This window comes from Cupressus sempervirens, chromosome 2 (genome assembly GCF_028749045.1).
Source record: "Cupressus sempervirens isolate cs-2001-9-10 chromosome 2, ASM2874904v1, whole genome shotgun sequence".
Classification (NCBI taxonomy): domain Eukaryota; kingdom Viridiplantae; phylum Streptophyta; class Pinopsida; order Cupressales; family Cupressaceae; genus Cupressus; species Cupressus sempervirens.
In genome coordinates this window covers 503,781,977-503,809,800 of record NC_143119.1, presented here as the reverse complement: position 1 = coordinate 503,809,800, position 27,824 = coordinate 503,781,977, and the positions used below count along the sequence as shown (strand labels likewise).

Genomic DNA, 27,824 nt, shown 5'->3' with positions numbered 1-27,824 from the left:
TCCCATGCACCACTAATGGTGAAAAGACATCACAAGATAAATAGCAAGAAATGGAACCAAACCAAATTTGCCTGCCATCAACTCCTCAACACAAGGATCAAATGCTAACTGATGTACATACCCTACAGTATAATGCTGATAAAAAGAACCAACCTCAGTCAACAGCTCATCATGAACAAGTGATAACAACCCACTGTGACTGATCACCAGCTAAGTCAAGAGATGTCATTGCCAAAGGAGTAAAATCAATAACTACTGAAGCATCACTCCCAAACTCCTGCTCTAAGTCATGTATTATCAAGCTGTCAATCGCAGAACCTATCGCCATGTCATGCCCATCACATCTCTCATCCCGAGGCGTCAAACCGTCCCATAACTGATGACGAGCACTAGGAACCAAAGTACATCTCTGTATCATCATCTCATCAACATGGCCATCAAAGGTAAATTGATGAGCATACCTCACAGTGTAATGCCGATAGAATGTGCCAATCTTAGTCAGTGGCTCAAACTACAATCCAGATGAAACTAACTGCAATCGATCACTAAACAAGCTAGAACTGACTACTACCTCCGAAGACATCGCCAAAGGAGTAGTATCACTAGCAAGAACCATGCCAACTGTCGGCTCACCAACATCACCCATGATCTTTGATACAACATCTCTAGTCTCTGTGCCATCAGTACTAAAGGCCACCACCATGTTAGGCATACCACAACAATCTACTATAGCACCCAACTCAACTGAACCTGACTCTAGTGGGAACGGACCCGATATGCCAATGTTAGTATCAAGGATGGATGCATCCCCATCTCCACTGTCTTTGACAATCTCAACCATGGACATCCTCGGATCACCAGACATCACAACTTGTGACTATACAGAATCTGGTAAAGACTGCAGTCGCTCTAACTCCATGGTCACCTTAGCCAAATGAAACTGTGACTCCTCGAAAGCCAACTGTGTACTCTCAAGAATCTCAGAAGTCACCTCGAGCTGCTGAGTAAGCTCACTCACCTCATCTTCCTTGGCCAATAATGCATCGTATGTTGTACTCCCCCACTCCATAAGATAATCTCTTTTGGCTACCAACTACATATAATTCTGTCTCAGAATCCGAATAGCCTCCCATAAAGAGTGGATCTCTGTCAAGGAAAGATAACTACCTCCCTGCTCATCACTAGTAGGAGAACCCCATCCATAAACTGCTAACAACTAACAAGTAGCATCGAAATGCTGTCAAACGATAGAAATGTCTCGCTCACTAACTCTCAACTGACTAGACACATGATGGCATTGGCTAGACTGTCTCCTACAAACCTCCTCTAACGCACTGTCTAAAGGAGTATCCTCAAAGTTACTGGTCTCTAGAGTATTACCATCCATATCCTGCGAATCAACTCTAAAGCTCATATCAACATATAGAGTATCAAAAACTGTAGCACTACTGTCCAACTCCTCTGTACCAAAAAAAACTGCCAAGGAAACTAAATCTTCAAAACTGCCCACTGCATCCTCCTGGATGTCATCAATGCCAATATGATCCTGGGACTCATCTGTACACACTGCCAAATATGAAAGATCATCAACACATTCCAGCAAGAATGGTCGACTAGATAAATGAACAAAGCCCAACATCGGTGTATAAAAACTAATACCAACATCAGACAAGTTGCTGGCACAAGAAAAGACAACACCGTGCAATCTGCTAATCAAATCCATGATAGCACCCAAACAATCACTGCTACCAAAAAGTGTTAAAGATCTCCAGTCAACTGAATCCCAAACGCCAATATAACAATCTCAAGTCCATATCCGTAAACTAGAATTAGCTGGTAACTCAAGCAAACTCCTCACCTGAGTAATATGACCAATACCAACTGACTCCACATACCTATCTGACATTGTCCCTGTATCCTGGATGTGATTGCAAGATGAACTCGCAACATTATCAACAACCACATATGATTTGCCTGCCGCAGAAAGCTGAGTATGAAACTAAACTCAACTCCATGCCATGCTTATCCCCATGTCTCTCTCAGTCCTGTAATGCCAATGGAGTATTCACCAAAGAAGCTCGAGTGTCCTCAAGCTCGCGAGAAAGCTTGTCAACTTCCTCCTCCTTTCTCCTCGAGGCATCTGAATAGTCTCCGACAAGGCTAAGAAGATGGTCACGATCTGATAGAAGATGTAAATAACTCAACTTCATCGTTCCCATTGCTTCCCTAATCGCATGTAAGTCAACACAAGAAGACTTTGCCTGAACTCCCTTATGTCTACCCTGTAACTAAATCATCCGGATGTGATCCTCTATCATATCTCGCATTCTGTCATGATGAGATAATGAAGTCACAATACTATCTTCGCTCACCTTCAGCTAGCTGGACAAATCATGTGAAGTACTACCAGCCACAACCTCATGTGACGAAGCATCTGTGCCTGGTACTCTCTCTCAGCAAAGTCATGAATGCTCAATGTTTGTTCATCTCTACCAAGTATCTCAACAACATGCACAACAACATCCTCATAATCATCATCTGAACCTACTACACTATAGTCACTGCCTGTTGGAACCAAACCATCCTGAGTACCTAAGACATCACCCTTTGGCAACTTGTATACAACTGTCTCAACTTGAGTATCAAGTTGACAGTTACTATCCATCAGCGTAATATCCTTCACCACTTCTTCCAGTGGCTGAACTGAAACTTCTGCCTGGTTGCAAGCTTGTTTTTCGAACTCCTCATTAAGGTTCCTGGTAACATCCCTCCCTATATCAGTCGGTGCTTTGCGAGAAGATCTGCCAAATAGAAATCCAATTAACTTATCCACCTTAGCTAGGTCGGACAGCATGTCATTCATCATACAGTGGTGCTTAACCAATAGTTCAGACATGTTATGGCTTATTTTCTTAAGTTCATCTCGAATGTCTAAATAACCATCCTTTCTACTATTCCAACTCTGGATACTATGTCTATCAGTTGTCCAAGATCGTGTCCTTTGAGACTCTGTACTATACCTGCCATTCTGGATAAAGTAGAGTGTTGATCACTCATGTAATTTGGTTCTCACCCAACACGATGGCAAGAAAACCGCTCTGATACCACTGTAATAACCCCAATAGGTTATAACTTCTTCAAACACCAAAAATCTTTATACTTCAGTTGTTTGACATTTCGTCAAACACTTTGCAAGCAAGCTCTGATACCACTGTAATAACCCCAATAGGTTATAACTTCTTCAAACACCAAAAATCTTTATACTTCAGTTGTTTGACATTTCGTCAAACACTTTGCAAGCAAGCTCTGATACCACTGTAATGACCCTGCTCAAATCGGACCTTAAAATGCTGATTGATGGCTCAAAGAATTTTGTCAAACACTTTGCATACAAGGGGTCATATGACTGATATAACTTTTCAGATTGCTGCAATAACTCTTGTTTGGATTTGCCTCAAAGAGAATGCTTACAAAAGACTTCAGATTGTCTAAACAATGACCTAACATGAATGTGCAACTAAAATTTTGGCAATATTCAATACAAATATGTGACTTAAACTACTTGCAATATGCAGCTACAGCAATTAGTAATTATAACAAATACTTTGGATGCAACCTAGGATGGCATTAATGCACTTACAACCAAGTGGCATTAATATAAACACTTAGTATGCAAAATTATAACATTATTTATGCCAAAAAGAGAACTTACAGCCAATTGACATTTTGTCAAACAATTGGCATGTAAACTAATAAGCTGATCATCAAACTCTAAGTTTGCAATATAGATAGTCTAAAAATTATAGTGCTCTTTCAATTGCAAAATCCTAGCCTTCCTTTGATACCAATAATGCCAAATGACAAACAAAGACAAGTACAATATGAAAATAGTGAAGTGTTGAAGCTATATTTTGTACTCAGCTGAAAACCTACTTTTCTCAAAAAATATGCCAAATGAGAAGTGAAGAACCTGATTGTAGATGGCTGTAATAATTTTCTACAATCCTGCCCCTTATGCTTTGCTTTTTTTCCGATCTGCTTTTTCCACTTGCTTTTTCTGGATTTGCTTTTTCGTTTTTGCTTTTTCGAACTGCTTTTTCGGATTGCTTTTTTCGGAGCTGCTTTTCGGACTGCTTTTTCTGCCTGCTTTTTTTTCGGGTTTGCTTTTTCGGCCTGCTTTTTTCGGACTACTTTTTTCGCCCTTTTTTTTCTCCGGTTCTGCTTTAAAATGTTTCGAACCTGCTAGAAATGACCTCTAATAATTTTGGTCCTGCTAAAAATGCCTCCTGAAATGCCAAAATGCTGAAAATGGCCTTAGGCCCAATGATGCCCTAGCTGAAGTGACTGAAGTATCACCTCCAAATGTGCAACCCTTCAGAAGATATTTCACTTCCTCAGTTATGCAAATCCAAGAGAGTTTTCGTTCCCAAAGATCAACTCACTATCTAAAACCACTTGGCTCCACAATAGACTATGTGGCTCAATCACAATTTGATGTCAAGAGAGAAATAAACAACTGGATGATCAGAGTGAAGCCCGGGGTGCCTATTTATTATTTTTTCTCCACTTTCTCCAGAAACTTCTAGAACATTATTTTATTTTATCTATTAAGTGACTTTATAAAATATTTTATTATTATAATTCAAGTCACTTTATTAAATTAATTAAATATAAAGTTACCTTTTAATATTTATTTATTTCATAACTTTATAAATAATTAACTTAATACCACTTATTTATTTAATTAAAATAATTAATTAGTCATCATCATAAAATATTCATTATTTTGGACAACCTAATTAATTAAATTCATTAAATCAAATTGCCTCCAAAATGGAGACATGACAATACTCCCTCTTAATCCCAACAGAGGTGCAGAAATCCTTGAAATTTTTAGTGTATTCGCCCCCATTGTCTGATCTTAGAGTTTTTATTCTCTTTGACGTTTGATTTTCCACAAGTGCTTTGAACTCTTTAAATTTCAATAGAACTTCATTTGATTCTTTAACTATTAGGAAGTAAATCCAAGTTCTCCTAGAAAAGTCGTCAATAAAGATTATGTAGTATGAGTATCCTCCTAGAGAGAGTGTTGGCATAGGTCCACACAAATTAGTGTGAACTAGTTCCAGTACTGATTTAGATTTGTGTTCACTTGGGGGAAAAGATCTTATAACATTCTTTCCTAGAGCGATTCCTTTACAAATGCCTATATGGTTTGAATTTAAGTTAGGTGTTCCAGTGGTGATTTTTTCTATAATTGGTAGTGCACTGAATCCAAGATGTCCAAGCCTTCTATGCCATATTTCATTAGGGTTTGATACTTTATGATTTAGGGCTTTTTTTTGAATGTTACATAGTTTATATAGAGTTCCATCTCTAGACCCTATGGTAATGGCATTCTTAATGTTAGAATTTTTAGGCCAGTACAACACTTTGTCTTCATTAAAGGTAACATGATACCCTTCATCTGCAAGTCCTGAAACAAATACTAGATTCCTTTTTGTGCCAAGTACAAAGGGAACATCTTTCAATTTTAGAGTGATCCCGGTTCTTAGTTGATAGAACAAGTCTCGATTCCTTTTACTAGATAGGTGGAGTTGTCTCCAATGGTGAATCCTTTAGTGAGATAATTTTCAAAAGTTTCCAACTTATCTTTGAATCCTATTATGTGACGAGATGCACCACTGTCGATTATCCATGCATTTTCGTTGGAATTCATCTCACTTGATAGAGCTTAGAATAATAGATTCTCTTCCTTTTAGCTTTGACTATGGTGGCTAGAATTTTTTCCCTTTTTGGACAGAATTTGTAAGTATGTCCAAATTTCTCACACTTATAACATTGAACTCTAGAGAAGTCTTTCCTATTGTGATTATTGTTTCCTTTTCTTTAATCATTTTTCTTCCCTTTATGTTTAAATTTCCTCTTCTTCCCTTTGTTACTAGAGATTGAGAAAAGAGCTTGGTTTTCTCCCTCTTGGTTTGAAATGATCCCTCTAGAAATAAGTCTTGATACTTCTAAGGTGCAGTCATTTTTAAGTTGATCAAAGGTTGGTATTGAAGGTCTACTAATGACTTGGATAAATGCATCCCAAGATATAGTAGCCCTCTAAGTGCTATTATGGATAATTCTTGGTCTTCAACTTTATTTCCAATAGATGATAGTTGATTCTTTATTTCGGAAATTCTTCCAAAGTAGGATGAGATTGACTCTCCTTTATTCATTTTTACATTCATAAGTTGATTTTTTAATGTGAGCAATCTACTTGAGTTATTAATCTCAAATGTATCTTTAAGTGTTTTAAATACTTCAAATGCTTTCTTGAGATTTGATATGGAAGGGAGAATGTGATCTTTTACTGAATCAACAATGATTTTCCTGACTTTATTATTTTGCCTTTTCTAGGTGGATTTTTCTGCCTTGTTTTTAGGTATTGAAGCGTCTTCTTCAATAAATGATTCTAATTCCAATTCTTCGAGGATTGTTGTAATTCGAATTTTCCATGAAAAGAAATTTGTTGCTCCTTTGAGCCTATCCTCAACTCTAACATTGCTTTCCATGATGTCCCTTTTATTTTGTGATTTGAAAATTTGTTTTAAGCAATTTAGCAATCTCCCTACCAAATAAGCTCTAATACCATGTTAAATTATACAAATCGATTTGGTGGAGACTGAACTAACTTGTATTGGCAGACATACTGTACTGATCAGAGTATTATTCAATTCCCTTTTGAGAATTTTGATATATATTTAATTGCCTTTCTTTCGCAGATCAATTATGCTAATGAACAATAACTATGAACTTTGATGAAAACAGATCTATTTCAAACTGTACTGAGAATATATTGCAGACCGAACTTCAGATGTATGGTGGACTGAATTTGTTGAGTTTAAGACTGAGATTCACATTACCGTTTTTATTGATGATCTTCTGCAGTCTTCGAAGGGCATATTAATATATTTGGTAACATGCTCACATAGGGACATGACCCTACGTGGTCACATTTGATATTACTGCTGATTCAAAGTAATATGATTATCAACAATGGTCGATATTTAATTGACATTCGGTCTTTGATAAAAACCGATACTTTGTCATGTTTTCAATAATATACTTTTGGTATATGATATATGTAAATATATATAAGTTGATGATATATATATATATATATATATAGATAGATAGATAGATATATATGTATATGTGTGTGTGTGTGTGTGTGTGTATGTATATATGTATGTGTGTGTGTGTGTGTATTAGATCAGACTTTCATATATTAGATTTTCATCAACACATATATATTAACATATATTATATATAGAATTGGCCTTAATTCACTATGAGGCTAAATTTCTCAACAACTTATACAAACGAAGTGCTACTGGCATCACAATGGCTGCGGAAGATAACTGGTGTCTAACCACAAGGACTATTGGAGCATACTCAATCTAGAGGAGTTCGTGTGAATCTGCACGGTCACACAACAGTATCTGAGAGTCTATGGGCCACCTTTATGCAATATCAGTGCTCAAATTTACAAAGTGCAAACACATTTTCAACTCTAGCCTTGGTATATTTTCTCATGATGCAGAACTGTAATGTTATAATAGATTATTGTTAGCAATGTACTGATCAATTTCAAATTGAGTAATGTGATAAATGAATTCTGTTGGCATCAAGTTTACTGGACAGAATTATTAAGGGCTTGACTCTCATCTTGATTAAGACAAAAAATTGCTTCATAGTCTTCAAGTTATACGAAATTGCAGGAAATTCTTGGTTGCAGGATCAAAATTATATATTTCATATTCAAACACATTTGTGGGTCAGGATAGCCATAGTCCAAGTGTTGCTTGCACTTTAAAAATTTAAATAAGGAATAGGACAGTGGTATCAGAGCAGCGAACCTGCTACCTAGTGGATAGTTGCTTTCAATGCATCAGTATAACAAGGAACCACGTAGGATTTGGAGACCTTCTATGATATCAGAAGGTAGGACAGTATGAGAGATTGTGGGAGTTCAACTGAATACTGAAATGCCTGCAAATCAGGTAGAGGAAGTAGACGGAGAGGCCAGGGAAACATTGAGAGCCCTTAGGGAAGGACAAAACCACGTTGCTGATGTATTACAAATTTACAACAACTCATTGAGGCAATTCAGCAGTTAAATACTAAGACCAAGAAGACCACAAAGTCATCATAGCAAGATTGGTAGTGCAGTTGGAACCTTGAAGACTCATGGTCTCCTAAAGGTAAAGGGCCAGGCATTTCTGATGTATAAACTAGGAGGAAAGTGACCGACACCCCCAGAAAAAGCAGTTAACCTCCCTTTGACCCATAGAAATTGGGGCAACGGAAAATGAAGTGTGTATCCGTGTAAGGATGCCCCATGTCACAAAGTTGACAAATCCTGTCATCCCTATCAATCTAGTGATCTGTCTGGCTATGAAGTCAGTGAGAATCCACTTTGAAAGACCCTAGGGAGATGCACAATGCATGTGACCAAGGGCGGGAGAGGTATGAAGGTTGCACAACCATCCCATCCTATAGGTCAAGAAAATGCTCAACATAGAAGGCCATGCTTGGTCGCAACCAAGCTAGGTCAAAGATAGCACAGATTCTGAAAGGGTATGCCTCAAACCCAACCAAAACAATACTGTGAGGAGTAGCCTAGTGGCACCTGATGATATGTCAAAGAAGGGTATGGATCCTCTCGATAAAAATCCAAATCTGACTCCAAAAGAGGGGACCCCCAAACGACCAAACCATAAAGCATTGTCAGTCTAACCATAGTGTTCAAGAGAGCCATCTTGGACGTGGTGTCCTGATAATGATGTCGAAAGCATTGTCTCTCAAGCAGGACAAAAGAGCCACACCCCTTGTTGATGCTGGGTGGAATGAAAGGTCTCATATGGAAACACTTTCAATCAAAATTTGAGGGAAATTTAATTTTGAAGAAAATTTTGCACATGATTTATTAACTTTCAACCTTATGCATCTTATTAAATCAATTTCTTATTTTAATTCAAAATCATAGTTTCTTGAATTTAAAACATTTGACTTCCCCTTGATCATGCCCAACAAATCATTAGTTTTATTAGGGCTTCATCCTATACCTTTCAACAATGTCAATCTCTTTCGATGAGATTTAGCACTTAACTCCAACCTGAACTTTGATTTTCACTCGCTCTCAAGTCTGCTTTGTGCTTATGATATTTGTTTTGGGTTTTCTTTAAATAGAATTGAGATGAGGCTTTCACCCTTTCTTTTATAAGCCTCCCTTTCCAATACTCATGTCTATGAGCCTTAAGGAGGTTGAGCTGTCCTTCAATGTCTTAAATTTGATTTGATCATCACTCTTTCCTTAGAAGGTCGACTTGATTGAATTTAGATTTATTTCAAACACCTTCCTCCATGGCCAACTTGTTTGCATTTTCAGGTTTTCCCTTCAAGGAGGGGCAACTATCTTGAAAGGGCAATAGATTTAGAGCCCAAGAAAGGTCATATTTTCTGACGTTTCTCTGCCACTTGCATGAATAACATGGCTCGCCAAGTTTGCTCCATAAGTTATAACAGATCAGATTTTCTCTTCATCATTTGAATTTTCACTTTATTGTAAACCATATTTAATTTTGCATTTAGAATTTGTCCCAAGTATTGGGTGGAAATCACCATGTTGTTGGGCGTCAAGCCCCAGGAAGAGGTCGAAATTTCAACCTCTCTTGAGCTTCCTCTAAAATCCAGTGTTGAAATGTTTGGCTGAACAAAATCTGATATTTGACTTGTTCTTGGTTTTTCACTTGGAAGCGCAAATTAGGTTTCAATTCTTGACTCGAATTCTTACAAATGTTTGCTGAGAGTTAGGGTGTTTGTTTGCCAACTGCACAGTAACTGATTGGGTTGCTTGAATGCTTGGCAATTTCAGACAATAACTTGATCACACCTCTCCCTCAAGTCTCTTCACTGCTCGCAAGTCAAACTACACCTTGTCTTTAGAAATAAGAGCCCTGATTGTTGAGCAAAATTCCATTTGTTTGGCTTGGATCCCCAAGGAGAGGTCGGAGTTTCAACCTCTGTTGGGCTCCTTGTCAATTCGCCCAAAATCAAGGATTGAAAATATTTGTTGACATGATATCTGACTTTGCCAAGTCTTTTAAATTTTCTTTATGTCAATTAGATTTTTCTCGACTTAAATTCTGACAAGGCATGATGCTTGTTGGTCTGAAGGCATGATAATCAACCCAAAAATCCTTGCAACATGTTAGAAACTTAATTACCAACACTCAGATTTCATCCTTTTCTCAAGATTTTCATTCATTGTGCATGTTGGATTTCACCCTTGCCTTTGATTCTTGGGCAGATATCATGGTGTTATTGGACTCCAAGCCCCATGAAGAGGTCAGAATTTTGACCTTTCTTGGGATAGTATCATCTATTTTGACAAGATCTCAATATTAACAAGAAAGTCTGAAATAAATTGCACGCAAAAAATTATATTGGTATTATAGATCACACAACATGATCTGTTATTAGGATATAGCATATGTAAAAAGTAAAAACTAGAGCTCCATATAGAGAGCTCTAGGGAAGTACAAGATGCCCAATGAATTTGCATCTTAAGACAGAGTGATAAATACAAGTAATTAGTAGTACAATCCATTAATTTGTGTGGCACACAGATTTGTAAATTTTAAATGCATAGCAATGTAACATCAAATTTGAGCCGGAATGAATGCTACAATTCAAACTACTAATAGTGACTAATTGTCAACAAAGAAGGCCCTTGACCTTGGGAGTTACCCATTAAATGTTTGCAGGTGAGTGTACTGCAAAATATTAAACAATTGTAACAATTATTTAATTTTATGTACTACACACATTTGGCATTGTGTACTTCAACAAACTTAAAAAGGCCCTTAACCTCGAGAGTTATCCATTAAATGTTTGCAGGTCAGTATACTTCAAATATTAAACAATTGTAACAATTATTTAATTGCAAGTATTCCCTTACCAATGTACAAACACATTGGTCATTATGTACTTCACTAGAGTTATATAGACAAGGATCTCCGGTCTACAATTCTTCCATAGGTTCGATCCTTATGATGGATCACATGATGTAAAATAATTCACTTGTTAATATCATGGACTCTGAAACCGTAAAGATCCAAAAAATTGGGCAGTTTATAAGTTTAGGCAAGAACTAAATACTTTTACTACTACATTGGTTGTTAATGGATTCCCACTAGTCCAACTGGATAGAATTTTTGAAGAAAACAAGATAAAAAGATTAAACTATGCTGGAAAGTTTAAAAGTTAAAACTTCATTCTATTTATTAATAGCACACATATGGCATCTTCTGTTTGTTATATATTGCTAACTATCATATGAAAGTTCAACAATCTCTTGTTTTTCCTACAGTCAAGAATAACAAAACTCCAAATGTTCAATGAGGAATATTTCCATTTCATTCTGAGTTGAAATCTACATTAAATATATTCAATCAAATGACCAAGAAAAGTGTGGCAGTAGTAGCTAATTATCACCTTGCTCTCTGCAGCAATTCCCAATGCAGAGGACCAGTAGTCATATTGAAAGCTCCAGGGTAGCATATCAAATGTACACCTGATTCCCAGGATAACAAGCACTTATTTCAATGCAAAAAGAATCAAGCTTTCAGTTTAACTTATGTATCTACAGATCAAATAAAAGATAATCATCTAATTCAGATTGATCCAAAAGAACACAAAACCAAAATTTAGTACAAACTTAGCCTCTCGGATCAAGTAATTCAAAAAGCAATCTTTCTAGCATGTACAGGTTGGAACTCTTCTCTTTGCACACATGAAGCTGATATTAGATAGGATCATTCTGAGGCAACTGAAGATGAACAAAAATTTAAAAATGATTCTGTTACACCAGAGTAGATTCATTACACCAGAAATGTAAAATCCCCTCAAATTTTGTGCCACTCATCTCCACAACATTTGAAAGCCTTTCAAATAAGGCTTCAGATAGGACTCAATCTTGAACATTATTGTTTATATTTTGTTTGATGCATCATCTTACAGTACATCATCTTAAAAATACTGAAAATAAGTTCAATCTTAATGGAACATTAGCAAACTCAGATTCCGTTTATCAAGATATCATATATTCTTTCAGCTCCAGACCCATAGAAGGGAAGAAATAAAAATTAAAACCATGTTGATGTCTGCAAAAGGCCAAAACTAGGCCAACTGGACTCAACAATTCAGTTACGTATATAATTAAAAGAAAGTTATAGATTAAAATTGAACTCTAAGCACAAACCTATACAGAAATGTGATTATAACAAGAGAAGCAAACTCAGATTCATAATGAATACCAGTATGTTCATGTGAGGGAAGTAACTTTCACCGAATGATGGCATGGATGAGGGTGAAAGAGGAAACCAATATAAGAAATGTTGAGAGTAAATGAAGAATGTTGGAACTTAATCCCACCATGTCAAATTTTGCTCGAGTCCCTTCCCTTTCTATGCATAAACCTTTTATGAAATCACTACTTATAACAATCTGAGACATTTAGAGTGGATCCCCATGTGCCTAATAAGTGTTAGAAGTTGAAAGTAATTCAAGAGATTCTATTTGACATTTTTCTAGTTTTCCTTAGGTTTGGTGAGTTGTTGGACTTGAAATTTGTGGGGCCTACCTTCTAGTCATGCATTTTCCTCACCCCCCACCTTTGCTCCCCTTTCCTTTTCTATTTATTGGCATGTTGGACTTACGGCTCCCTAAGTACTCTTCCCTTCTCCTAGGTGCCTATTCCAAGGCCTCCCTAAGCTCCAATCCCAAATAGCTTAGGACTTGCACCATAACTTTGAGATAATCTGTATAAGCCAATCCATTTTAACTTTTTCCAAATTAACAACCACAATAATATCAACAAATAAAAACACAAGAAGAACGCAAAATTTACTTGGAAACCCTTTTGGGAGAAAACTACAGTAAAAAAAAGAAATTATATAGAAAACTTCTCTAACAACTTAGTAGGCGAGACACTAATCTCTGCTATTCTTTTGTAGGCACCAATCCAGTGGGACACAATCCCCACAACTAAGCACCAACCCAAAAAGTGTAATATCCCCCATTTCTAAGGTTGAATTTAATTAATTAAATTAATAAAAATAATAAATAAATATCATAGCATAATTTCTTATTAAATATATTATTTTTATAATTGATATAATTATAATATAATATTATATCAATTGATATATAATGGTATTGTGAAAACAGTATAATATAACTAACCCTATTGGAAAAAACAATAGATAAATTCTTAAATAAATATATTATCAATAATAATAAATCTATTATTATAATATGATTATTACAAATATACTTTTAATATAAAGATGTATAATATAATGCATGATATATATATATATATATATATATATATATATATATATATATATATATCTAATTAGTTTATCTTAAACACATATTATAACAAATATATATATATAAAAACTAATCAAACATTTTAATATAATTTATAAACAAAACCAATATGCTTATGAATAGTAACGACCATTCCAGGACATGTACAAAATATAAATAAATAATAGGAGGAGGGAAAAGGGAGAATGAGAACCATATAATCAGAATATACAGAGGAGTTGCAGATAAAATTAGAGGACCAATTCGATAGAGCCATTACAGAACTACAAAGGACACTTTCTTATACATCCCACATTCTCACATTACAAGCAGCAACTATAATGCATGCAGATTATAATATTCAAACCATTACATTTCAGATGCATTTTATACCATCCAAACAGTGGTTGAGGAAAGATATCCATATTCGTCTCTGAGTATTGAGCAATGGGGTTGAAATCATGAGAATAAATAAGGATGATCAAAGATAATGCATGCAGATTATAAAATTCAAACCATTACATTTCAGATGCACTTTATACCATCCAAACAGTGTTTGAGGAAAGATATCCATATACGTCTCTGAGTATTGAGCACTGGAATTGAAATCATGAGAATAAATAAGGATGATCAAATATAAGAGAGCCAACCACACACCAGCGGAGCAATTGCAGAAACATTTCACAGGATACCATAAGGAGGGAAAAGAAAGAATAGCTATCAACAAGGAAGGAAAATGAATAAGGAAGCAGTGTTAATTGGGAGCTTCCAGGAATCCACCGGCACAAACAAAGTAGAAGGCTATCAAAGGGCAGTATTGAGGCTTGAACTTACATCAAACGAATAGATATTGAATCATACATACATACATACATACATACATACATACATACATACATACATACATATATATATATATATATATATATATATATATATATATATATATATATATATATATATATATATATATGTCTGTGTACTACTGGGAATGGTGGAGATTAATAGAACAACTCACAAGAAAAGATCGTAATTCTGTATATTTGTCCAAACCAAACAGAGGAACAGGGTATAGCTGTGTATAATGTGTAAACCGAACACCATCAATATTAGAGGATTATCAATAGAAGTACTCCATGAACTTTTATAACTAAAAGATCGACTATTACTGATTGTCAAAAACAAACTATTAACATCAATAAAAAGCACCAAAGCCAAGAGTATACAGTAAGTTTTAGAAATATAATAATGAGATCCTTCTCACTCAATGTGGGGTATGAGAACTATTTAGATTTCTTCTTCTCAAGAATTGCCTCACCAGCCCAGTTGGATTGCAGAAGTTTGAAACAAAACTAAGACACCATAATTACTGCAAGCATATTTTGTTAATATCAATAACATCACTACTGATAAATTGTTGAACGCCAATAACTCCATATTGGAGATAGAAAGTATATTATTGTAAGACAATACTACAGATCACTAATCACAAGAGTTGGACAATCATATCTGAGATAACAATTTGATTGCTATAATCAACCTTTCCAGTTATTCATCAGATACATTCAAAGATTTTTTTTAGGAATAACAGTCAAATATTTACAAGAAATTCTAATTGTGGCTCATATCTCAATTCTATTGCTGAATAAGAGAAGTGATTATGCCTATTCTAGACTTAGCCAATAAGAGGACATTTCAAAAAGAGACACTATCTCTTCAATAGAGAGGCCCCAACCTCTAGCAACGAAGTGCTAGACTTCTTGAATTCAGATCTCCTTCAAAATATGCCTTATAGCTGATCACAAATCTGTCATATATCAGCTCTTAAATCTGCCAATCAATCTGCCTCGGATATGCTAAGGCAGTTCTAAATCTTCTATGAAATCTGTCTCAAGTCTGCTATATAATCATCTCAAAAAGTCTGCAATAGATCTGCTCGTAAATCTCCTCAAACACTGCACTTAAATCTTTTTCAGATCTGCAATAGATCTGCTCCTAAATCTCCTAACACACTGCATTTCAATCTTTTTCAGATCTGTTCTTTTTCAGTGGTTATCTGTTTGTAGAGAGGAGTTTCATGCTTCCGGATCTGTTAGACCCCGTACCAGTTTCTTACATCAGCGGCACTCCTCAACAAGCTTACAGAGACATACCAGAGCTTCTTTGCACTCGTGGTCATATCCTTCTATGACTGATTTCTTCTCGCCAAGATAGGACTCCTAGTCTCTGTCTTTGTCTTGGCATCTCTCTCTTTGTGTCTCGTTCTGTCTCTCTTCGTCTTTTGTTCTCTTGTTGTTTTCTTTTTATGGACACCATTTGGTGTTCCTGCTGTTTTCAGCTTCCTAATTGTAACCTTCCAGTCCCATAGACCTTTGATGGTCTTTCGTTGGACATTCATACTATTATCTTATCTTATCTTCTCTTAGTGCTGCAAAAGATGGGAAAGATTTTTAATTGAGTTGCTTACCTTTCAGATTATATTTCCTGAATTTATATCTCACAAATGCACCCCTTCGCCCAATGTAATGCCACCATTTTTTTATAAAATAGTCTTACTTAGGTCAATTAATTAAATGGTCCTAAAAATTAAATAGTATCACAAGGACTTATTTAATTAATTGATTTAATTAATAAAGGAGCCCAAATTTTATTAATTATCCGTACGTGTTTTCCGTCTCGCATTCTTTTGTAAACTCTTGGGAGTTTTCTCCGAAAAGGTATCTATGTGCAACATGTAGGAAGTTGTTAGTATGCAATTTGGATTATTTTCTTTGCATTGCCAATTCCTGTTGGAGTTCTACTTATCTCGCCAATTCAAAAGTGCAAGATCTTCCCTACTTGGTTGTTTCTGATTTCGGTGGAATTCAACCTTCACTCTATTCCGTCCATGTATTACTTTGCTTCGGATCTAGAACATCTAGAGCGTCATCTTTGTTTGCTGATATAAATTCTATGTTCGGTAACATTTGTGTGCATCCATTTTTCTTGGTGAATATCTGGTTGGTGAATGTTTGTTTATATTTTTCATCCAATTAATATTGTAATGTGTATCTACTGGCATTCCAATCCTCCTACAGTTCACCCATTATTGCTCATTATTGCTCAAAGTATTTTTATGCATTTTGAACTAATCCCGACAGCCCAAGCACCCCCCATAGCATCTCATTTCCTTGACTTCCGTATGCCATTTAAAATCACAGTATAGACCCTTTGAAAGCTTTGTACGACATTCACTTTCACACGGTACGACATATTTCTGTAGGCCACCTCCTGTTTGTTGCCGTGCATCATCGTCTCCCATCATACTACGTCAACAACTTCATCGTACGGTCACACAGTCATATTGTACAACCTTCTAACCCACACCATATTGTATTATTGTAATTACCATACGCTCACCTAGTTTACGTCATACTGCAGGAAAATTTGAAGTGTTCTTTCTTGTTTGTGTGCCAAGTAACGTCTAGCCTAGAACAGAACATTACACTAGCATCCAACATCTAGCATACAACATCCAGCATCTAATATCTAGTGTACAACATGCAACATCCAACATCCAGTATCCGATGTCCAGCATCCAGCGTCCGACAGTGGATTGTGTAACGACATCGAGCATCCAACATATAGTGTCCAACATTGGCATCCAATGTTAAAGCATGTAGCTTCGGTCGGACAATAACTATGATCAAAGATCTATATACATATGTATATATATACCAATATGATTTACATGCTGAAATATATACATACATATATATATAATCCCGTTTACTGTTATTCTATATATGATCATTGTATTTGAAACCAATTTACATATATATACTTTATCTGAGATCGTATCCCAGTCATGATCGAAACATATTTTGATCCCTTTTGATTTAGATCATTATCGATCTGTGTAAATATCATTATCGGGCTGCATATGAAATGAGTTCATTATGATCATTGATATATGTTTAGACTTGTGTTACGTCTAACTATTTCAGAATGGGTATGATAATCAAACACCGAATAGGTGTGACAATGAATGGTCATGTCTCCATTTAGAGACATGCCCATTCACTCTCACACCCCTCCTTGTTATATATATTCTCGATCTGCCTGATGTTGCTAGGCATCGAAATCTATTAATGCAAGCATATCAAAGGAACATAAGCATCACATATACAAGAACATCTATGTTATTACTGTAGTGCTATATACAAATTTTGAAGTAAATCATATTCGTTGGCATCAGTATTTGAACTTGCAAACAAAATCATGCATCAATCAGCATAATATTGAAATCTGGTTAGAAACTTTCCATCGTATCAAAGCCTTGTTAAGGAAAGATATCATTAAGTTTAAGAGATCAGATTTCACATTAAGTTGTAGTCTCTCATTATTCTTCAAGATGACAAACATGTTAAGATTCGAACACCAACTTACAAGTGCTGACAACTTTGAATCTTGGAAACTTCGCATAATGATGCTATTAAAAGAGAACAAATTAGAATCCTTTGTAAAAGAAGAAAGGGAAGAACTTGAAGATGATCCAGAGAAAATTCATGGATCGAGAATAATGAGAAGGCCATGAAAATAATAGTGAATGTTGTTCGAGATCACATAGTGCCTATTGTGGCAAAACATGGAACAGCATATCACATGTTTAAAGCTCTTGAAAATGCATTCATAGTAAATAACATTGGTAGAAAACTTGCTCTTAAAAGACAAATGAATAATATTAGCATGAATAAAGGAGAATCAGTAAATGCCTCCTTCATGACAATCACGGAATTGAGAGATCAATTATCTTCAGTCAGTTATGAAATTGACAACCAAGAGTTATCCCTACTAGCATTAGGAGGACTACCAAATTCTTGGGAGTCATTTGTACAAGGTATAAGTGCAAGATCTAAACTCCAAAACTAGATCGATTAAGATCTGATTGTCTTCAAGAAGAGTCGAGACTAATGACTAAAGGAAAACATAAAACCATAGATGAAGACATTCATGTTCTTAACTCCAACTCTCATAAGAAGGGAAAGAACACCAAAAGGAAAAGAAACTTTCATGGAAAAGGACAGTCAAAACCAAAGTAACAAGAATCGAAATCGGATCGAAATCGGCAAGGCCGAATCAAATCGTGAATCGGCCATGAATCGGAATCGAATCGGCCATGAATCGGAAAATTTAAAAAACCCTTGAAATTTAGTGAGTAACTTATTTCATAAACCCTTTATCGCTGATTCGATTCACCGATTCACAAAAAATCGTTTGGCTTGAATCGAATCACGTGAATCGCATGAATCGCCGTGATTCTTGGAACTATGGTCAAAACAGAAGAAAGACTTGTCTAAAATTCAATGTTTCAAATGTGATCAATATGGACATTATGCACTAAATTGTCCTAATCGATCAAAACTTCAAGCATCATTTGCCAAAACTAATAAATCAATCGAAGGTCAAGATTCTAAGAAATATGCCTTCTACTCAGCCTTGTCTAGTCAAATATCAACCAAGTCCAACACTTGGATAATTGATAGTAGATCTTCAAGACACGTCACTGGATATCAAGATAATCTAGAGAGCATGCAAATAGAAACAAATGAAGAAGTTACAATTAGGGATGATTTTGCACATTCTGTAAAAGAAATTGGGACCTGCACCATCAAATTAAAACCAAGAAAATCTATTCAGCTTTCTAGAGTTCTATATGTACCAGGTATTAAAAGGAATTTAATATCTATATCAGCACTTGAAGGTTTATACTGTTACATTCATGGAAGGGAAAATACTAGCATGGGCAAAGAATTCAACTATAAAGAAGGCTCAAACAATAGAAGTAAGACAAGGACTACTATATGAGCTTTGCACTAAGACAAATCATGCACTTGTTCATGAGACCTTAGATTCAAATGAAATCTGGCATCAAAGACTAGGTCATATCAACTTTCGTGCCGTAACATTTATGGGGAAGTTGGTAACTGGAATGCCCAAATTAAGTCAAATTCAAAATGAATCTTGCAAAGGTTGTGCCTTGGGGAAAACACAAAAAAGTCATTTCCTCATAGTTTGAGAAAAACTAAAGATGTGTTAGAACTAGTACACTCTAATCTATGTGGACCCATGTCAAAACCATCCTTAGGAGGGTTCTTGTACTATGATATATTTGTTAATTATTTTTCAAGGAAGACATGGATATACTTCCTTAAGTGCAAAGAATCTGAAGAGGTTCTTTCTAAATTTAAAGAATTCAAAACTATCACTAAAAACTCCTTAGAAAAGAAAATTAAAATTCTAAGAACAAATAATGGGAAAGAATACACTTCAGAAATATTTAAAGAATTATGTAAACTTGTTGGGATTAAGAGCGAGTTTCAAGTTCCCTACAACCCACAACAAAATGGAGTTGCTGAGAGAAAAAATAGAGACATTGTAGAAGACGCTAGGGCTATGATATATGATCAAAACTTGTGCATGTCATTTTGGGTTAAGAATCTAATACAACAGTCTATATTCAAAATAAATGTCCTCACTCACATCTGAACCACAAAACTCCTGAAGAAGCCTTTTCAGGTATGAAACCTGACATTAGTCATTTAAGGATATTTGGATGTCTTGTGTATGTTCATGTACCTAAGGAGAAAAGGACAATGTTAGAATCTACTGGAAGGAAAGGAATTCTTTTTGGTTTTAGTGAAACAGTAAAGGGTTACAGAATCTACATACCTGGACAAAAAACAAAGAGAATTCAGCAGAGATGTCATCTTTGAAGAAGATATTGCTTTCAATAGAGCCAAAATTTCAGATGAAATAGATACAGATGATTTGTCATGTTCCCTAGAAGACGCTCCTGCTCCTGAGATTCAAAGGGAGTACCTTGAAGAAACTTCAAATGAAAATGAGATACTTCCTGAGACTCAAGAAGAGACTCTTGACAATAATTCTAAGAGGCCACTTTGGGCAAGAAAAATTATAGAGGAAGGAGATGAACTTGCAGCACCTTCAGGGACATTCAGAGAAAGCAGAAGACCTCGAAAATTAACATACAATGCATTCAAGTGTGAGATTTGAAATTCTGAACCTTCTAATGCTTCTGAAGTTCTCAAACATCAAGTTTGGAAAAATGCAATGGTAGAAGAATATCAGTCTATACTAAAAAATGATGTTTGGGATATAATTCCTAAACCTGAAGGAAAATCTATTGTTTCATCCAAATGGCTCTTCAAGTTAAGTATGTTGCAGATGGTAGCATTGAAAAACATAAAGCTCGGTTTGTGGCTAGACGATTCTCTCAAAAGGAAGGAATAGACTTTGAAGAAACTTTTGCACCAGTTGCTAGGTATACCTCAGTTAAAACTGTAATAAACATTGCAATACCTAAACGTTAGAAAATTCATTAGATGGATGTGAAAACTGCTTTTTCTAAATGGAACGATTGAGGAAGAAGTATACATGGAACAACATGAAGGGTTTGTGACTCATGATGTTGCCGCTTATGTGTGTAAATTGAAAAGGGCTCTATATGGACTCAAACAGGCTCCCCGAGCCTGTTATGAAAGGATTGACAAATATCTTCTAAGTCTTGGATTCACCAAGAATGATGTTGATCCAATCTTTAGTTTAAAGTAACTAATGGTGATATGTTGATTCTAATCCTTTATGTTGATGACTTTCTAATTACAGGAGAAGACCATCTCATTAATCAGTGTTAAGAAAGAATTGACTTTTGAATTTGACATGGACTTAGGATTCTTCATTACTTCCTTGGATTGGAAGTTTATCAAAAGTCTAGAAACATCTTCCTACATCAAAAGAAGCATACTGTCGATATACTAAAAAGATTTGGAATGTGGAACTGTTGACCTATGTCAACACCTATGGAAACCAACTTACACAAGCTGAAGGAAACAACTACTGAATCTAGACTTATTCATCTCACCTTACACAGAGAGCTAATTGGATCTCTGATGTATCTTGTGAATACTTGACTAGATATTTGCTATGCTATGAATGAATTAAGTCAGTTCATGTTTGAACCTCAAGAAATACATCTTATTGCTTTCAAGCATATATTAAAATATCTTCAAGGCACTATTGGGTATGAACTTAAATATGAGAATACCAGCTTGGAGTTACATGGATATATTGATTCTAATTGGGCCAGAAGTGTAAAAGACCGGAAAAGCACATCAAGATGTTTCAATTTAGGATCAGCTATGATCTCATGGATTTGCAGGAAGCAAGCTTCAGTTGCTCAGAGTTCCACCGAGACAAAGTACATTGCAGCAACAATGGGAGCAAGGGAAGTAGTGTGGCTTCAAAAATCGCTTGCTAGTTTATTCAGTGAGCCTCTAAAACCTACCACTTTTCACTGTGATAATCAAAGTTGTATCAAGTTGTCCGCGATCTGCTATTTCATAATAGATCCAAGCATATAGAAATCCCTTACCACTACGTAAGAGACATGGTGGAAAGAAGAGCTATTCAGTTGGAATATAATAATACAAGTGATCAAACAACTGACATTCTCACCAAGCCTCTTCCTAAGGTGAAGGTTGATCATTTCAGAAAGAAACTTGGTATGGTTGAAATGTGAGTTTATGAGATTGAGTCTCAACTTTGCAAATTTGTATTATGTTTTAATAAAGATGTAGAGTGTAAACTCTTTTGTCATATGTGTGATTCTATGACTTATGGACCTACCATATGTACATTATTAAAAGGTGACAATCTTTTATAATGAAATTTTGAATCTAACATTATAAGGTGATGACTTTATAGTCATTAGATTACTGTCATGTGACTTGATATTCATGGACAAGTCATGATAGTTAAAAGGACATATTGATAGATATCATGTGACGTGATATCTATAGAAGATCATTATGTTCATTTTTATTATGGTGGGTATTATGTGACATAATATCTATGGATATACCATGATCCCTTATGGTAGATATCATGAGACTTGATATCTGTGCACACACCATAACTGGAAAGAATATCATGAAACTTGATTTTCTTAAGTATATCACTAACTAGGTGATACAACTTTTTAAATAAGGAGAACTTATATATATGCACTTTGTCTTCCCTAGCCAAGAGGGAGTGTTAAAGCATGTAGTTTTGTTCAGACAATAACTGTGATCAAAGATCTATATACATATGTATATATATATACCAGTATGATTCACATACTGATATATATACATATATATAATCCCATTGAATGTCATTCTACATATGATTGCTGCATTTGAAACCAATGTACATATATGTACTTCATCTGAGATCATATCTTAGTCATGATTGAAACATATTTCGATCCCTTTTGATTTAGATCATTATCGATCTTTGTAAATATCATTATCGGGCTGCGTATGAAACGAGTTCATTATGATCATTGATATATGTTTAGACTTGTATTATGTCTAACTAATTCAGAATGGGTATGATAATCAAACATTGAATTGGTGTGACAGTGAATGGCCATGTCTCCATTCGGAGACATGCCCATTCACCCTCACACCCCTCCTTGTTATAAATATACTTGATCTACCCAATACTGCTAGGCATCAAAATCTATTAATGCAAGCATATCAAAGTAACATAAGCATCACATATACAAGAACATCTCTGTTATTACTGTAGTGCTATATACAGATTCTGAAGTAAATCATATTCACTGGCATCAATATTTGAACCTGCAAACAAAATCGTGCATCACTCAGCATAATATTGAATCTGGTTAGAAACTTTACATCCAGCATCCAATGGATTGTGTTTGATGACCTCCAGCCCATGAAGTGGAGGTGATAGAAGTTGTCTCTCAGGCAAGCTAAGGTGAAACATTACAATCGCAAACATTACGGTGGTATCAGAGCTAGTGATCTTGCCAACCTACTAGGATGATTGAGAGATTTTGGGACTTGGATCACATTATGGTGCCCAATAGTGATGGAGAGTAGTGGTTGAAGGCACTACAAAAGATTGGTAAAGAGCTCACCAAGGGTGTTGAACTTCCATTAGATATATTGGAAGTATGTTAGCGTAAAGTGAACCAATTACCTTCATGATTTATAGAGAGAATCCTTTCGCCAATTAAAGATGCCTTAAGTTAACCCAGGTTTTTGAGACATCGTGACAAGGGAAAAAGGTTAGCAGTTACAACATGTCTCAATGAGCTCTTGAGAATTTCGACTCCTAGAGCACTATATGATGATAACACCATGATAGAGATTTTGCATTTGATCATTGAAAGATTTCAGAGCCTAGATGACATCAACGGTGATCCTTTTTGCACAAAATCTACAATCTTGGAGAATTGTACAAATGTCAAAGTTGGTAACCTCCTCTTAGATCTCAAGTTGCAAAATTTGGTCCATGATATGTTTCCTTACTTCTTGGTCACCATCAAGGAAGATCGTGATACTAAGGTTTCAATTGCTATGGAGAGCCTTATGATTTCATGAATTGAAGAGATTGATGAAATATCCCAACTTGTCACATCTTTGTTATGGGTTGTTTGTAATCTAGAATGTGTCCCCTCTATAGCAGCATGTAGATTGGTCAGTAATATTTTCAAGCATCATGAAGAAAAACTAATATCGCATTTGCACAAGTGGGAGAAAATGGATGACAACAATAAGGGTGATGCATTATGTGAGGAGAATGAACAGATGATTACAGGGCTGCTCTAGGAGGATTTGCTAAATCTTTATACTACACCAACATGGGGAGAACACCTAAAAAATTAAGAGGTTGCTTGCATGGATCTTGTCAAGATAACATGCATAGATCAAGTTGTGCCCAAGGTTGTCCTCGTCACCAAGGTTGTGCCTATCATCGAGGATGTGCCCATCGCCGAGGCACTATCAATTGTTGAGGTTTTGTCAATCGTTGAGGTTGTGTCCATCGTGGAAGTTGTGTCTGTTGTTTAGGCTCAATTAGTCGTCAAGGTTGTGTGTTTATCACTGAAGTTATGTCCATCGTCGTGGTCATGTCCGTCGCCAAGGTTGTGTCTGTTGTTGTGGCTGTGTCTATCGCCAAGGCCACATCCATCATCACGGCCCTATCTGCCATCATGGTTGTGTATGTCACCATGGTTATGTCCCTCACCGATTCCATGGGTCCATCACTATAGTATGTTCGTTGTCATCATTGTGTCTATCGTCAAGTTTGTGTCAATCACCATCATTGTCATCATTGCCATTGTCATCATTGTGTTTGTTGTCATCGGCGTGTCTGCACCGAGTATGTGTCTTTCGTCATCGTTGTGTCCATCACTGTCATCGAGTCTGTGTCCGTCGTCGTAGTTATGTCTGTCATCGTTGTTGAGTCTATGTTCATTCCCGAGGCTATGTCCACCACCATCATTATGTCCGTTGTCATCACCATCATTGTGTCCGTTACCAAGTCTATGTCCATCAACATCGCCAATTTTGTGTTTGTCACCGTCATTGTGTACATTGTCATCACTGTATCTGTTGTCAAGTCTATGTTCATCACCGTCATTGTGTCTCTCACCGCCATTGAGTCCATGTCCATCGTCGAGTCTTTGTTTGTCACCAAGTCGATGTTTGTCGCCATCGTTGTGTCCATTTTTGTCATCGTGGCTATGTCTGTCGTCGTCGTCATACTCATAGTTGTGCCCGTCATCATCATCGTGGCTACCTTTGTCGCTAATATCTGTTTGTCATTGTGCCTACATCTGTCCCCATGTACATCACTGAAGCATTGTTCGTTGTTGAGTCTTTGTCCATCTACAAGGCTTCAATCGAGGTTATGCATGCCAACAAGGTTCCATCCGCAACTGGAATTTTTTTTGTCGTCAAGGTTTCGTCTACCACCGAGGTGCTCTCCATCGAGGCTCCCTTTGCCAAGGTATTCATGGTCAGGGTTCCCTTCACTAAGTTGCTCTTTGTCAAGGTTCCCTTCACTGAGGTACTCTTCGCTGAGGCTCCCTTGGTCGAGGCTTCTGTCGCCGAGGTACTCACAGTTGAGGCCCCCCTCGTCAACATACTCTCCATCGAGGTTCCCTTGATCAAGGCACACTGGTTGATTGACCGTACAACCTGCATGTTGTACGATTTGTTTATCGTTATCAAGTCTCTCTCTGTTAAGGCTCCCTTCAACGAGGTATTCACAACTGAAGCTCCCTTCGACAACTACTCACAATTGAGGCTCCCTCCGTTGAGGTACTCTTCACCGAGTCTTTGTCCATCAAGAATATTCTACAGAGTTTATCCAAGGGGCATTTGGTAGTCAAGAATATAATAGTGATTGATGTGTTCATATTTGTGGCTAAGTTTGTGCCAGCATCAACATTTGTGCCAGCGACCATACCCACATAGAGTTTTGAACATAAGGACGTAAAGGATTTCATTTATTGGCATCATTGACATTGTAGTGATGGGTACATCAATGTTTATATCAGAGTGTAATAACCCTCCTCAAATCTGCCCTCAAAAATGCTGATGAAAGCTCAAGGAATTTCATCAAACAATTCACATGCAAGGGACGTATGACTGATATAGTATTTCAGCTAGCTTCAAATGACCTTTTTACAATTTGCATCAATGAAAATCTTGTGCTAGAAGACTACAATGGACTACACAAATGACCTAACATGAGTGTGCTACTAAATTTGACAATATTCAGTGCATATATATGATCTAAGCATGAGAAATGAACACCTACAGCCAACTGCCATTTTTACAAACAGTTGGTATGCAAACTAACTAGCTGATAAATAATGATATTAAATTGCTTAAATGAAACCAGCAACTATTATCTTCTTAATTGCAATGAAAATTACAATGCTCATGAAATATGGCCAAGACTTTGGCATTTACATGGATTACAAAATGATAATGCCGGTATAATGCACACTTACAACTGAAAGCTTATAACACCCTAAAAACAATACTAACAAAAGAACCTGGTTGTAGATGGCTGAAATAATTTCCTTCTATGCTGCCCCTTCTGCTTTGCTTTTTTCGAACTGCTTTTTCGGCCTGCTTTTTCGTACCCGCTTTTTCAGCCTGCTTTTTCGGTTCCGCTTTTTGAACTGCTTTTATGGATTGCTTTTTCCACCTGCTTTTTCGGTTCCGCTTTTTTTGGGCTGCTTTTTCGTATCTGTTTTTTTCAGACTGCTACCATGTTGAATCTCAAGACCATATCTTTCAATGGCGTCAAGATTTCCAGCTTGAAGGGATTTCGTCCTTCAAACTATTGAGATATAATCTCCAGAAAATTCTCTAATTTCTTTGATATTTCCAACCCTGAATAAATGAGAGCTATCCTCTTCCTTTTAATCCCTTCCTCACTTGCTCCATGCTTCCGTCTTGCCAATGTGGGATAATACATGACTTTTAATATTACTTATTTTTTTCTTTTTACAAAGTCCATGTATGTACTCAAAAAGGGGACTCTTGATTTTTATAAAGTGACTTTATTAAACATTATAATATTTAATTTAAATAGTCACTTTACCGTTGTAACTTCAAACATTAAAATAATATACCAAATAAACTCGAAATCCCACATATAATAGCTCATTAGAAAGAGCCCAACAAAACGCATCTCATCCTGTCACTGAAAATTGAAGGCACTGCATCCCCCTATTGGCTTACTAAAAATAGTAAGTCTTCCTGACAACCCAACAAACGAACTCCGTTTGGCCTGTAATTAAATTTGACTAGGCCAAATAACCTCAGGATCCCTTTTCAAGTCCTGGTTAGCCCTCGGGACCATACAAGAATGGGCTAACGACAACATACCTCCAAACTGGCTAAGTGGGGGACATTACAGTCCGCCCCTCTTGAAATTGCTTGTCCCCAAGCAATCTCAACTCAGGATGCTGAATAATCTCCTTTGCCTCCCATGTCACATCCTCAACTGGTAGGTTCCTCCACTTTACTAGGTACTCCCTGATAGTCCGCCTGCAAAGCACCCTCTCCCTGGAGTCAAGTATAGCCTCAGGAATCAAGATAAGTTTTCCCTCATCATCGAGAGGTGGCAATACTACTGAAGGCACCACATTATGCCCCAATGCCTTCTTAAGGCGTGACACATGGAACACATTATGTACTTTACTGTCTACAGGCAGCTCCAACTCATAAGCTACCTCACCCACTCTCCTGATTACTTTGAATGGTCCATAGTAGCGTGGTTTCAATTTCTCTGCTCCACTCCTCTTGAGAGAGGACTGTCTATACGGCTGTAACATGAGGTACACCATGTCTCCTACCTCGAAAGATCTCTCAACCCTGTGCTGATCAGCATATTGCTTCTGCTGATTTTGTGCCCTTTGCAAATTTTTCTTCAAGGATCCCATAATGTCCTAACACTCCTGCAATATATCCTTGGCCTTAGGCACCCTACTGTCCCCAAATAACAAATCCAGAAAA

At 36.4% G+C, this 27,824-nt stretch overlaps 1 protein-coding gene across 2 annotated transcripts in view; it reads right to left on the bottom strand.

Annotated features, from left to right (window-relative positions):
- Positions 1-27,824, bottom strand: part of LOC149573202 (Nitrilase/cyanide hydratase and apolipoprotein N-acyltransferase family protein) — a 125,551-nt gene that overhangs the window by 16,595 nt on the left and 81,132 nt on the right. For both annotated transcript variants that reach the window (XM_089814377.1, XM_089814378.1), the window contains exon 6: positions 11,548-11,626. In XM_089814377.1, the coding sequence (XP_089670503.1) occupies positions 11,548-11,626 (79 nt within the window). The remainder of the gene's footprint in view (positions 1-11,547; positions 11,627-27,824) is intronic.